Source organism: Macaca fascicularis, chromosome 4, assembly GCF_037993035.2.
Source record: "Macaca fascicularis isolate 582-1 chromosome 4, T2T-MFA8v1.1".
NCBI lineage: Eukaryota > Metazoa > Chordata > Mammalia > Primates > Cercopithecidae > Macaca > Macaca fascicularis.
The window spans coordinates 132,835,333-132,847,937 of NC_088378.1; the positions used below are offsets into that span (position 1 = coordinate 132,835,333).

The 12,605-nt window shown below is 37.6% G+C and overlaps 1 protein-coding gene across 1 annotated transcript in view; it reads right to left on the reverse strand.

Annotated features, from left to right (window-relative positions):
- DNAH8 (dynein axonemal heavy chain 8) overlaps window positions 1-12,605 on the reverse strand; it is a 314,891-nt gene that overhangs the window by 249,594 nt on the left and 52,692 nt on the right. Inside the window, exons 13-17 of the mRNA XM_065544087.2 lie at window positions 11,408-11,484; window positions 9,825-9,924; window positions 8,547-8,666; window positions 6,451-6,586; window positions 2,675-2,862 (exon numbers count right to left, since the gene is read on the reverse strand). Coding sequence (XP_065400159.1) covers window positions 2,675-2,862; window positions 6,451-6,586; window positions 8,547-8,666; window positions 9,825-9,924; window positions 11,408-11,484 — 621 coding nt within the window. The remainder of the gene's footprint in view (window positions 1-2,674; window positions 2,863-6,450; window positions 6,587-8,546; window positions 8,667-9,824; window positions 9,925-11,407; window positions 11,485-12,605) is intronic.

The following is a 12,605-nucleotide window of genomic DNA, read 5'->3' on the forward strand; positions in this document are numbered from 1 at the left end:
TACTTTTTCTGTACCCGTAAATTACCTGAGCATCTCCTTTAAACAAGTCAATAGCAATTTCTACATCTTCATTTTTCATATTTATTATTTGTCTGTCTAGATGTATATTAAGTAGTTTGAATTATCTTTTTGTGATATCTGTCATTACACATTTCCTCTTTTGTTCCTCATCTTCTGACACATTAAAACGTACTCATCTTATCACTGATGCCACACTTGCTTTCATAAGTCAAAATAAATTTAGCTTTTCCACACAAACAGAATAAGGTTTTACAATATCTCTTAGATGTTGTTTTAAAGATGATCCATGATGATCAATTTTTCACTATTTTGTCATTTACTACACTATGGTGTGGGAAATGCGGATTCAAGTTACTTTATCTCCAAATGAATAATCTTAAACTGTTTCAATTTTTACCTAATAGTTTCAAAGCTCTTGATTCCTCTTTCCCCTTTACACATTACTTGTAGTTGAAGTTTTATTTATACTTGACACTGGCTAAAGAACTTTGACTTTCTTGATATTGTTCAATACTAGCTAAAATCTTGTAAGTGTAATGCAAACTATATTAGCTTCGATTTATAACAGTACATTTAAACCCAATCCTCCAAAATCACAGCTAGCCAGTAAAAAAGCTCATGTGTAGCTTTTGATGCCAAAGCCAGTTTCTACAATGCTAATGTTACTCTAGTTTAAAAAAATATAAAAATAAAAATAAATACTATTTTGGTAAGAGCTAAACTGCTGCAAGACAACATTGCATAAATCTTCATGACTTTGGATTTGAAAAAGGTTTCTTAGATATGACACCAAAAACACAAAAGACAAAGTAGATAAATTGGACTTCAGCAAAATTTAAAATGTTTGTGCTTCAAAGAACACCATCAAGAAAATGAAAATACAACCCAAAAAAATGGGAAAAGAAATTTGCAAATCATATATCTGATAAGGGACTAGTATTTAAAACCTAAAATGAACTTTAAAATCAAAAAAATAGACAAATACTCAATTTAAAAATGAGCAAAGGATCTGAATAGATGCTGCTGAAGGAAAGTATGCAAAAGGTTAGTAAGCACATGAAAAGATGCTCAACAATCACCAGCCATTAGGGAAATGAAAACAAAATCAAAAGGAGATATCACCCCACACTCACCAGGAGGGCTATCATAAAAATGACAAACAATAGGCCGGGTGCAGTGGCTCAGGCCTGTAATCCCAGCTCTTTGGGATGCTGAGGTGGATGGGTCACAAGGTCAAGAGATCGAGACCATCCTGGCCAACATGGTGAAACCCCGTTTCTACCAAAAATACAAAAATTAGCTGGGCATGGTGGCGCACGCCTGTAGTCCCAGCTACTCGGGAGGCTGAAGCAGGAGAATCGCTTGAACCCAGCAGGCGGAGGTTGCAGTGAGCCGAGATCATGCCACTGCACTCCAACCTGGCAACAGAGCAAGACTCCGTCTAAAAAAAAAAAAAAAAAAAAAACAACAGGAAAAGTCTGTAATTTATTTATTATATTATTGATTATAAAAATAAAAATTTTGTACCACAGAAATAGAGTTCATTTTCTCATTGAATACTCAGCTGTTCCACTAATGTCTGTGTAGTTATCTTATAACTCATATTTAATCAGAAAATTGTTGAGGTTAGACTCTAGTCTTTTGCTATTACTAATTGTACTGGGAAAAAATGTCCTTGCATTTATATAATTTCCTGCATTCCCAAAATACATGTCCACAGCCTGCCAAGAAAACCAAAGAAGATGAGTTAATGCAGCTTGCTATTTTAACTGGCTTTCTAAAGAAATTCTCATGTTACTTAACTCTTGCCAAACATTTTAGAAACAATGTGTTAGGATTTGAATATACTTTGATTCGACCTTTGAATCAAAGGTTGAATCAATCACCAACCCTTGATGGTACTTTTTTTCTTTTTCTTACTCTGTCGCCCAGGCTGGAGTGCAGTGGTGTGATCTCGGCTCACTGCAACCTCCACCTCCCAGGTTCAAGCAATTCTCCTGCCTCAGCCTCCCGAGTAGCCAGGATTACAGGTGCACACCACCACACCCGGCTTCGTCATGTTAGCCAGGCTGGTCTTGAACTCCTGACCTCAAGTGATCCACCCACCTCGGCCTCCCAAAGTGCTGGGATTATAGGCGTGAGCCACCGTGCCCAGCAGTACATTTTAATGTCAGTTTTTGCCTGCCGTTTTCATTTTGTTAGATTTTAGTTTGCCGCACTAGTGAACTTTAATTGAAATAATGCTCCTTTTTGCCTCACAATGTTGACAATCATCTCTACTCGTATTGTACTGTCACCCCACTTTATTAATTTATATCTTATAAATATTCTAGGATAAGTATATTATAAAATTTAATGCACAAGATCTATAAAATTACATTAATATTTTTTGAAACTTGCTATTTCGTCACTGTCATTATTCAGAAACCTAAATCTGGTTTCTGATAATCTTCTCACTTTTTGCTTTCCATTTCCAATCTTTTCTTTGGTTTGCAAGTCAGCATTTTAATTCTATCAAGAATCAACATATTAACAAATTTTCCCTCAATGCCATGAAGCATAACTGCAGGGATATGTGTATACATATATATATATTTTTTTTTAAAACCAAAAAGCTCCTTCAAATATAATTAGAAAACATAATCTATCTTACCTGCAAATACAGTTTGTCTGCTTTCAATTTACTTTCCAATTTTAGCAACCTCTTTGCCTGTTCTGGTACATCCAACTTCATTTTTATCATGCACTTAGTTTCCCGAACAACTTCCAAAATTTTGGGATCAAAATTAACCAGCAACTTCCCTGTTTCTGGATGTCGCACAAAAAGCGTGGCTTGTAAAGCTACAAATAAATAATGATTGACATTAACTCATTCTGAATTTCCTTTCTGCTTCCAGCTCTGTTTATGTTTCTGTCTTGCCCCCTGGACTACTAACTTCTTGAGGGCAAAGGAAATGTTTTAGGTGCCCCAGATGCTAAGGCACAGCGTCTGGCACATAGTGAATACTCAAAACAAAGATAAATGAATGAAGAGTGTCTGAGAAGCCATAAAATCAGATCCAGGGAGAGAAACATTGACCAAGAATGGTGCTTTGTGCTATGAATTGCAATATTTTTCTGAGAGGGTTGAAGAGATCTATGTTAGTTTATCTTATGGATTATGAGTTGACCCCTGAGAAAGAACCAGAAGATGGTTAGAATCACAAAAGATACCCCACCTCATTTCAAACTCGTTCCCACTCAGACCCCAAACTGTCTTCTTTAAAGAGGTTTATTTAAATTAAATCTCCATCCTGAATTTCTGATAATTAGGCTCAATATCAGTAAGAAATATTTATTAAATATCATTGAGTTGTGAACTCCTAGAATGGAGGGAAGATGTTTTACACTACATCTCACATAAACATCATTCATATAAACAGGCATTTTCAGATATCTATTTTATTATGAATTGAAATACATAGGCCCAAGCAGTTCTTACTGGGTAGCCTTAGATTATTTGTTAGCTTAACACAAAGAACTTCTACAGGCATAATAATAAAACATTTATTATAGACTAGTATATGCTAGTTTGAATTACATCTTGTATTAACAAACACTACTAACATGAGAATTTTATCACAATCACCACATCTTCCAACCTTCACATTGTTTTGTTGAATGTGGCCACATCAAACTTCCAGTAAAATGAAAATAGTTTGTATATCTCTTTGAAGTTAGTTGACTTTTACTCATCAGATAAAATTAGTCTTGATATGGCCCTTAATGATGCAGGTTTCATGATAATTTCAACTTAAAATTTTATCCAACTCATTTAGAATCTGTTTAAGATGTGTTAGAAATCACTTATCCTAACCGAAAACCAAGCACTGCATGCTCTCACTCATAAGTGGGAGTTGAACCATAAGAACACACGGACACAGGGAGGGCAACAGCACACACCAGGGCCTGTTGGGGGGTGGGGAGCAAGAGGAGGGAGAGTATTAGGACAAATACCTAATGCATGCAGGGCTTAACACCTAGATGACGGGTGGATAGGTACAGAAATCCCAGATCTTAAAGTAAAATAAAAATAAATAAATAAATAAATCACTTATCCTATCAAGGAGATTCCAAAAGAACTTTTGAACAGTGAAATTAGCTTGCTTGAAAAGACAAAAAGGTCAACAAGACAACTAAAATGGACCAATAATGACAGCCAGGAATTCTGCTCTGGAACAAAACAAGCATTTCATCCTATGTGAATCACCATCAGAGAAACTTTACAGAGCAACCAACTAAAGGAGGCTGATGCTACATATCTAATTATCACTACAAACTCCTAGGTAGCCAAATACAGTCACATCACTAGGATAAAGGAAGCCTTCCAGAGAAATTTATTTTTCTGAAATGAAATAAAAGACGTTAAAGAATTCTGGTGGTTTGTTTTACTTGTGAAAAAACATGAAAGAATTCTACTTCGTATTGAAAGTGTGAAAGAATTCTACTTCATATTGTTTGTATGCGACCACTTCTCCTGGGTATCAATCCACTGCAATGAGTATATTGCACCCAATAGGGGCCAACTGATATTCTCAACGGGAACAAACTCTTCAGGAAACTTGAGAAAATCATTATTCATCAAGATTGTCTAATGTCTCCTTATTGGACATTTTTAAATATTTTAAGAGCCCCCAAGCATGCCTGGCATCATTCTTGGCACTATTAGAAACAGTACAGTACAATTGTTAAGAGAACGGATTTGGGAGCCAGACTATCTGAATTTGAATGAGCTGTGTGATCTTGGGCAAGCCACTTAATGTGTCAGTGCCTCAGTTTTCTCATCTGTAAAACAAGGCTAATAATAGTTCCTTGGAGGGTTGCTGTTAGGATTAAAGTAATTTGCATAATACATGTAACATGCTGAGACAAAGCCTGGCACATGGTGAGCACTGTATGAATGTTAAATGTGACCATTTTTTAAAGGATATCAGATGAAACAGACATAGAGGGTAACGTTGGAATGTGTAGGGGACACAGGATAGATTTATAAAGCAGTAAGTGTCATGAGAAAGAGCTACAGATAAAGTGTGTGGTGATCTCTGGAGGAATTATTATTTTCTGCCAGGAAGAATAAGGAAAGGCTGTATGAAACACGTGACTGTAGAGCTTGTTTTTGAATATGTGCAGATAAGAGAAAGGGTATTGGGGGCAGAAAAACCACCAGGAGAAAAAAAAAATTTAAGTGCACGGCATTGTAGAACCAAAACAAAACTCATATATGCTTCAGTTGTTAAAAATTCTCTTTTGCCTTTTTCCATAGTCTGAGTTTTAAGCTCCTCTCGAAGCTCCTTTGAGAGTTTTGCTCCATAAACAGACTTTCTTTAGAGTCCACAGGGTCCTCCATATAGCACAGCACCCAGAAACAGCTGGCCTGATAAAAGTGGCTTATTAAAGGCTTACCTATGGTTCCTGTTAGGGACGACACCCTGTGGGGGTTGGGGCACTGTCCTCTAGGATGCAGGTATGCTGTGAATCAATGGCCTGTAGATAAGTGCTGTGTCCCCACACAGCTAAAATACATGAGTTCTGGAACCAAGAGGCAGAAGTAGGAGTGATTCCTCTCACCATCGTTCCAGCAACCCACCCGCAGAACTGGTGCTTCCTGTGCCTGCAGTGCTGTGCTCTGCTTAGGTGGAGACCCTGGTTTGGGAGGGAGAAACCTTTCTACCAAGGGACACGGTAAGGGGTCCACCAAGATCACAGATAAGAGTTTAGGGCTGAGATTATAACTAAGAGCTTAAGGTTAAGATGAGACAAAGCAGGAATCTGAACTGGCCAACCACTGAGCCTGCACAAAAACAACATCCTGGAGGGCTGGATGATGGCTAAGAACCATCCCGTCTCACATTTAACTCCACCCAAAGCCTTGGCAACACATAAGCCCTCCCCTGAGAGGCACACAGACACAGTGCACTAAAACGCTTCATTTACTGGAGCTCAAATCTGAAATTAAATTCAGTAATAAAAAAAGGGAGAAAGTAAAGGAGGGACACAGCAAGGAAGGGAAGGAGGGAGAGAGGAAGGAAGGCAGGATGCAATTTTTCTCCCCAGAATGGGACTGAGATTTGAATCTATACCATGATACAACTGAATATGAACACCTTCATAAAGTCTGGAGAAATATCCCTAAAGATATTTTTACTTTCAAATACTGTTATTCAGCGGAAAATCCTAAGTATGTCAACTTCAAGGTTATGATCATTTTCGCTTGTAAAATCAGAATATTGTTAACAACTGTAAACAAGTAAACCACTGTAGCATCCCTAAATCTAAATTGTAACTATCCTAAGATTATGTGGAAGGGATGGAAAAAGTTCTCCAGAACTATGAACTCATTCAAAATCACCTAATCCCTACTTTGCAGGCTCACTGCAGTGTTATACACACCGTAATGTAACTGTGAAATTTCTCTGATCCAGGCTGTGTGATAGACCACTTCGAATTCCACCAGCACATAGGAGATCTTGTTATACTGACGGATGACAGCTTTACCGTCCGGACTTGATAAAATGTCTGAGTTTTTCTGTTTTTTTAAGGGAAAAGAAAGATTTACTTTAAAAGATTGCTGAATGCTTTTATATCCAAATAATGAAAGTATTTATATGTAAAATGATATCAAATAATTATGCTACCAGTTTAGATTCTGCCTCACAGTAAAACAGAGATACGGAAGGCCATATCAGCAAGAGGCAGAAGTAGGGAAACGTTATCGGTACATAGAGGGAAGACTGGAAAAGGAAAGAAAGGGTTTAGAGAGAGAGAGGTCTCGAGCCCCACAGCCTGCCCCAGGCATTCAGAGTCTCTACCTCATTTTCTGATCCCATCCCACTGTTTTAGACAAGATATAATTGACTGATGTTCCTTGAACTGTGAGTATCAGGGCAAATTCCTAAATTCCAGCACACAAAAAAAGGTAACCATGTATCAAACAATAAAAATAAAATTTCTTAGCCGGGTGTGGTGGCTCACGCCTGTAATCCCAGTACTTTGGGAGGCTGAGGTGGGTGGATCACGAGGTTGAGGCGGGTGGATCACGAGGTCAGGAGTTCAAGACCAGCCTGGCCAAGATGGTGAAACCCCGTCTCTACTAAAAATACAAAAATTAGCCAGGTGTGGTGGCAGGCACCTGTAATCCCAGGTACTCGGGAGGCTGAGGCAGGAGAATCACTTGCACCTGGGGGGCGGAGGTTTCAGTGAGCTGAGATCGCACCACTGCACTCTAGCCTGGGTGACAGAGTGAGATTCCGTCTCAAAAAGATAAATAAATACAATAAAATAAAATTTATTGGCCAGGTGCCGTGGCACACCCCTGTAATCCCAGAACTTTGGGAGGCCAAGGCAGGTGGATCACCTCAGGTCAGGAGTTGAAGACCAGCCTGGCCAACATGGTGAAACCCCGTCTCTCCTAAAAATACAAAAAAATTAGCCAGGCATGGTGGCGGGTGCCTGTAATCCCAGCTACTCCAGAGGCTGAGGCAGGCGAATCGCTTGAACCCAGGAGGCGGAGGTTGCAGTGAGCCAAGACTGCGCCACTGCACTCCAGCCTGGGCGACAAAGCAAAACTCCACATAAATAAATAAATAAATAAATAGTAAAATTTCTTTAGGTAAAAATCAAAAGATTTAGGTTTCGATTCACATATCAAACAGGGCAATCTCTGCCCTCCCACCACAAAGTCAATCAGCAACTGAGTCCCCCGAGTAGGGACTCAGGGTTTTAATTTTTTTTTTTAATATTCAGAACAATGACACAAATGATAGCAGCAAAAGAGAAACAACGGAATCTTCATATTTAATAATGCTTAAATAATACAATTACTTGTAAAACTACTGTTTTGTAGTTATGTTGTTCTATAAGCAAAAGACATGAGATCAGGCAAACCAATTCCGCCTTCTGACTCTGTCTCTTAAATAAAATTTAAGAAAATAACAAGGACAAAGAAAAGACAAACTGGCAGTTTCAGAATGCCAACAGGGCCCAAGACTGTCCGGTTTTTCAGAACTCTAATAATCTTAAGGACACAGAGAATGAATCAACTGTATTATATTCCGCTCTCAGTGGCAGTTCTTCACACAGGAATACACTCTTTGGGTTTATCTCCACCTTCATTGAGTATGTATCAGTGATCTATCTACCCATACACAGAAGTAAGCTTCCGTGCCAGGCCTGTACTTCACTATGTTTTCAGATTTTTTATTTTTATTTTTTTAAAGGCTTTACAAAGTGTCCTGTGTTATTAAAAGACATAAAATTATAAGATTCACTGACTTTGAGGTAACTGTAATTAGACTGGCTTATCTACTAAACCTGAAGGAATTGACTTTGTCTCTCTCAAGTATATTTACAAACTAAATTTTCCTTGCCTGGTAGAAGAATTGGCTCTTCGTTGGCTACTTTAGTGGACACGAATGTTACAGGATACAATATATTTGTTATATTAAAACCTCCAAAATCCATATATTAAAATTTAATTATTGGCTTACAAAGAAATAATTGATGGGCTCACTTATCCGGCGATAGAGCTGCCTCACCCAGAGTATTTTTCCTGCTATAGGGGGCATGTTGCGAGCAAGGGGGGGGTCGTCTTTCTGAGAGTGATAAAGCTGTAATTAAAAATCTGGTGTTAATGTTTGAATTCAATACAAGGGAGAAGGCAAAAAAATATATACAGTTACCTTTGTATTGTTTCATCATTATTCACATTTTATATACAGTAGGTAGTTAATAAATATGTAAACGCACATCCGAGGTAACCTGAGACTTTGAAACAATGATGTTGCCCATATACGACACTTAATTTTCTCTTCACCTTTATTTCCTATTACATGTATTTTTTTTCTGCCCTTATCCCAAAGTTCAAGGAGGTATTCAAAAGGAGCACATAGCTGCATAATATTAGTATCTGTCATAATAGTATCTAGAGCCCATATTTCTATAGGTAAAAATACTCACTTAAACGTGCTTTGCTATACACACACCAGAAAACGGTCACAATAAGATAGTTTTTTTTAACTTTTATTTTTAAGTTCAGGGTTACCTGTTTGTTTGTTATTAGGCAAACTCGTGTCATGGGGATTAGTTGTACAGATTTTTTCATCACCCAGGTGTTAAACTTAGTGTCCATTAGTTACTTTTTCTGATCCTCTCCCTTCTCCCACCCTCCAGTAGGCCCCAATGTCTACTGTTCCCTTCTTTGTGTCCATGTGTACTCAGTGTTTAGCTCCCACTTACAAGTGAGAACATGTGGTATCTGGTTTTCTGTTCCTGCTCTAGTTGGCTTAGGATAATAGCCTCTAGCTTCATCCATATTCCTGCAAAGGACATGATCTTGTTCTTTCTTATCTACCACCTTTTCTTTATCTAGTCTACCACTGATGAGCACTTGGGTTGATTCCATGTCTCTGCTATTGTGAACAGTGCTGCAAGGAACATATGCGCATGTGTGTCTTTATGACAGAGCGATTTATATTCCTTTGGGTACATACTCAGTAATGACAAAAACAAGCAATGAGGAAAGGACTTCTTATTCAATAAATGATGGTGGGATAACTGGCAAGACGGTTCAGAGCAAAGAGGTGTAAATCTGGCTGTCCAGCAATATATACTGTCAAGCACCTTCCCATCCAAAAGGGAGTGTCAATGCTCCTTAGCAGTGAAAGAATCACTCTGAAAAGCTTGGCATGAGACAATGATGGCAAATATTTTCAGATTTTTTTCTTTTTGTGCTAATGTGCCATTTTATTTGTAAACATGCCACTTGCCTTCTTAGTAGCATCGAGTTCAGCCACATAGTACTGAAGAATACGCTCAATTGTGTGGTTTATTTCTGATCGAAGACAGGGAATGTTCAGCTTCTGAAATCTGAAAGCAATTGAAGCTGAATAATTAAAAACTAAATGAGAAATATACTTAAGAACTGCTGTCATAGTAAATATCCATTCATTCATTTGACAGATATTCATACCAGCCCTCATTCATTGTCCTAGGATAAAGCAATGAACAAGATAGGAGGTACAGTCCTAGCTCTCCTGGAACCTACAATTATCTTATGGAAAAGACAGACATCTGTCAAGAGTAACAAAAATAATTATTTAAATTACAAATGGGTCAGAAATGCCTATAACTAAGAGAGACCTAGACAAGTCTGGGGATTCAAGTAAGATAAGAGAAAATGACAAATGGATTACACGATGAGTGAGGAAATGGTTTAGCAAAGATGGAAGAGAACACATTGACTCACCTTCTGCCAATGTTAATTCCATGTAATTCCATATAACCATAATCATAAAAACAACTTTGTCAGCTAAATGTCACTTCCATTCAGAGACTGAATGACACACAGGAAATACTAAAAACTACAACATTCTGGTAATAAAATGAATTGACACCAGCATACTACAGGTAAAAAGAGAGAGACAGAGACAGAAAGAGACAGAGAGAGTGAGACAGAGACAGAAGTCGCCAAGAAAATGGTACCTGCTATCTGTGCAGTACTGTCACGTGTCAAAATCATGTTATTTCTGTTTTGACTTTTTTTACAATGGTCTCACCAGGTCTCCATCATTACAGCCGTGGTACTATGCAAAGCCAGACCCAACCCTAGATCCGCTGGCTCTCAGGGAAGAGCTCCACAAGCATTCCTGACATAGGTCTTGAGCCCTCTCTGTGCTGAAAGGCAAAGGCTTCTAGTCCCGCTTAGTCCTCTAATCTGGGATTCCCCGCCCTTTGAGAGAGTAGTGCTCTTAGGATGGAGGGAAAGGAAGCTAAAGGAGAGAAGATTTCAGCTGCTCATACCACAAAAAAATGTGGGGGACAGATAACTCAGTGATATGATGAATATGTTATTTGGCTTGGTTGTAGTAACCATTTCACTACATATATAAAACTATCACGTTGTACATCTTAAGCATACACAATTCTTTTTTAAGGTGCAGGAGCCCTTAGGAGGGAAAATGGAAAGTTTTGGAATCTATTACTCTTAGATAATCTCACTTTCAGAAATTCTTTCAGTATGTAGCAGTAAATATTATTTGTTCCCTTTCCAACAATACCTATAAAATTAACCCCCAACATATTACATGGCTGGGGGCAGGGAGGGGAAACATGAGAAATAATTTCATTTTCTTGTTGAAAGACTTTCTGCTACCAAAAAAGTTCAATTAGAACATATCATTCTTTGTTTCAAATTTTTACCAGTCTATTTAGTGGTAATTGAAAGGTTTATGTTTGTAAGTTTTAAGGTTTATGTAGGAGAGATTTCCAACAACATTTTAATTTGAAATTGTATTTTCAGATTTAAAGTTATCCCCCCTAGAAACTACACTGCTTAAAGTGTTACGAATACCTTTGAAGTAGCTGAAGAGCCTGCTGAGAAGATAAGATTTTCCCAAAACTACTGTTCATAAATGCCTGTATTTGTACCTAAAATAAAATATTAATATTTAAATGATTTTTGGTGTTAAAGAGATTGGTTTTGTTTAACAACAGTTAATGCCTTTCCTACAGAATTAAGATAGCCTCAAGCCTCAAACACATCTACCATCTAAGTATCAAGAACTGCATCGTCCAGTATGATGGACTTTGGCCACATGTGGCTACTGAGCACTTGAAATGTCACTACGTAGAAGCAAGATGTCTGTAAATGTAAAATACATGCCAGATTTCAAAGACTTAGTACAAAAAAGAGAATACAATATATCTCATTAATGATTTTATATTAATGACCTCTTAAAACATTTAACACATTGGGTTGAATAGAGTATTAAAATTAATTTCACCTGCTTCTTTTTACTTTTATTCATGTGACTACTAGAAAAATTAAAGTGACATGTGGTTTGCCTTTGCAGGTTATTACCAATTGGATATTTCTGATCTAGAGAATTTACAAAAGGAGTGAAGGTGCCTTACAAGCATTTTTCTTTGGGATATATAGAACTTCAGGTAGAACAGTGTAATGACGCTATAGACACCAGGGTCAGCAGATGTCATTTTCTGACATTGCTGCTCTCAGAAACCTCTTTGCTACTGCTAAGGAAGTACAAGAAGTAGAAAATGTTCTTTCAAGAGTCCCACCATTGGCCTAGAGTGGTGGCTCATGCCTGTAATCTTAGCACTTTTGTAGGGGGAGATGGGAGGATTGCTTGAGGCCAGGAGTTGAAGACCAGCCTGGGCAACATAGCAAGAACCTGTCTATATAAAAATAAAAATAAATAAATAAATATTCCCACCACCCCTAACAGTGAACTCCAAACTCCCGGTACCCAAAAGACGGAACTGAACCATTCTTTGCAAATCATTTGTATGTACGGATCATATTGGTATGGTCTATTAATATATACCACACCCATGAATCAAACATTGGAAAAGGAAGAAAAATTAAAACACTGATGCCTCAAGTAAATTATTTAACTATTAAAAGGTTAATATTGTTCTAAATTTACTGAAAGCTAAAAGTTGAATCTAAGACCACAATAAAGCCTTTATAACATATGATCTTTCTCAATAAATCATAAAAATAATTTAAGAGATAACAAGTTTTTCAA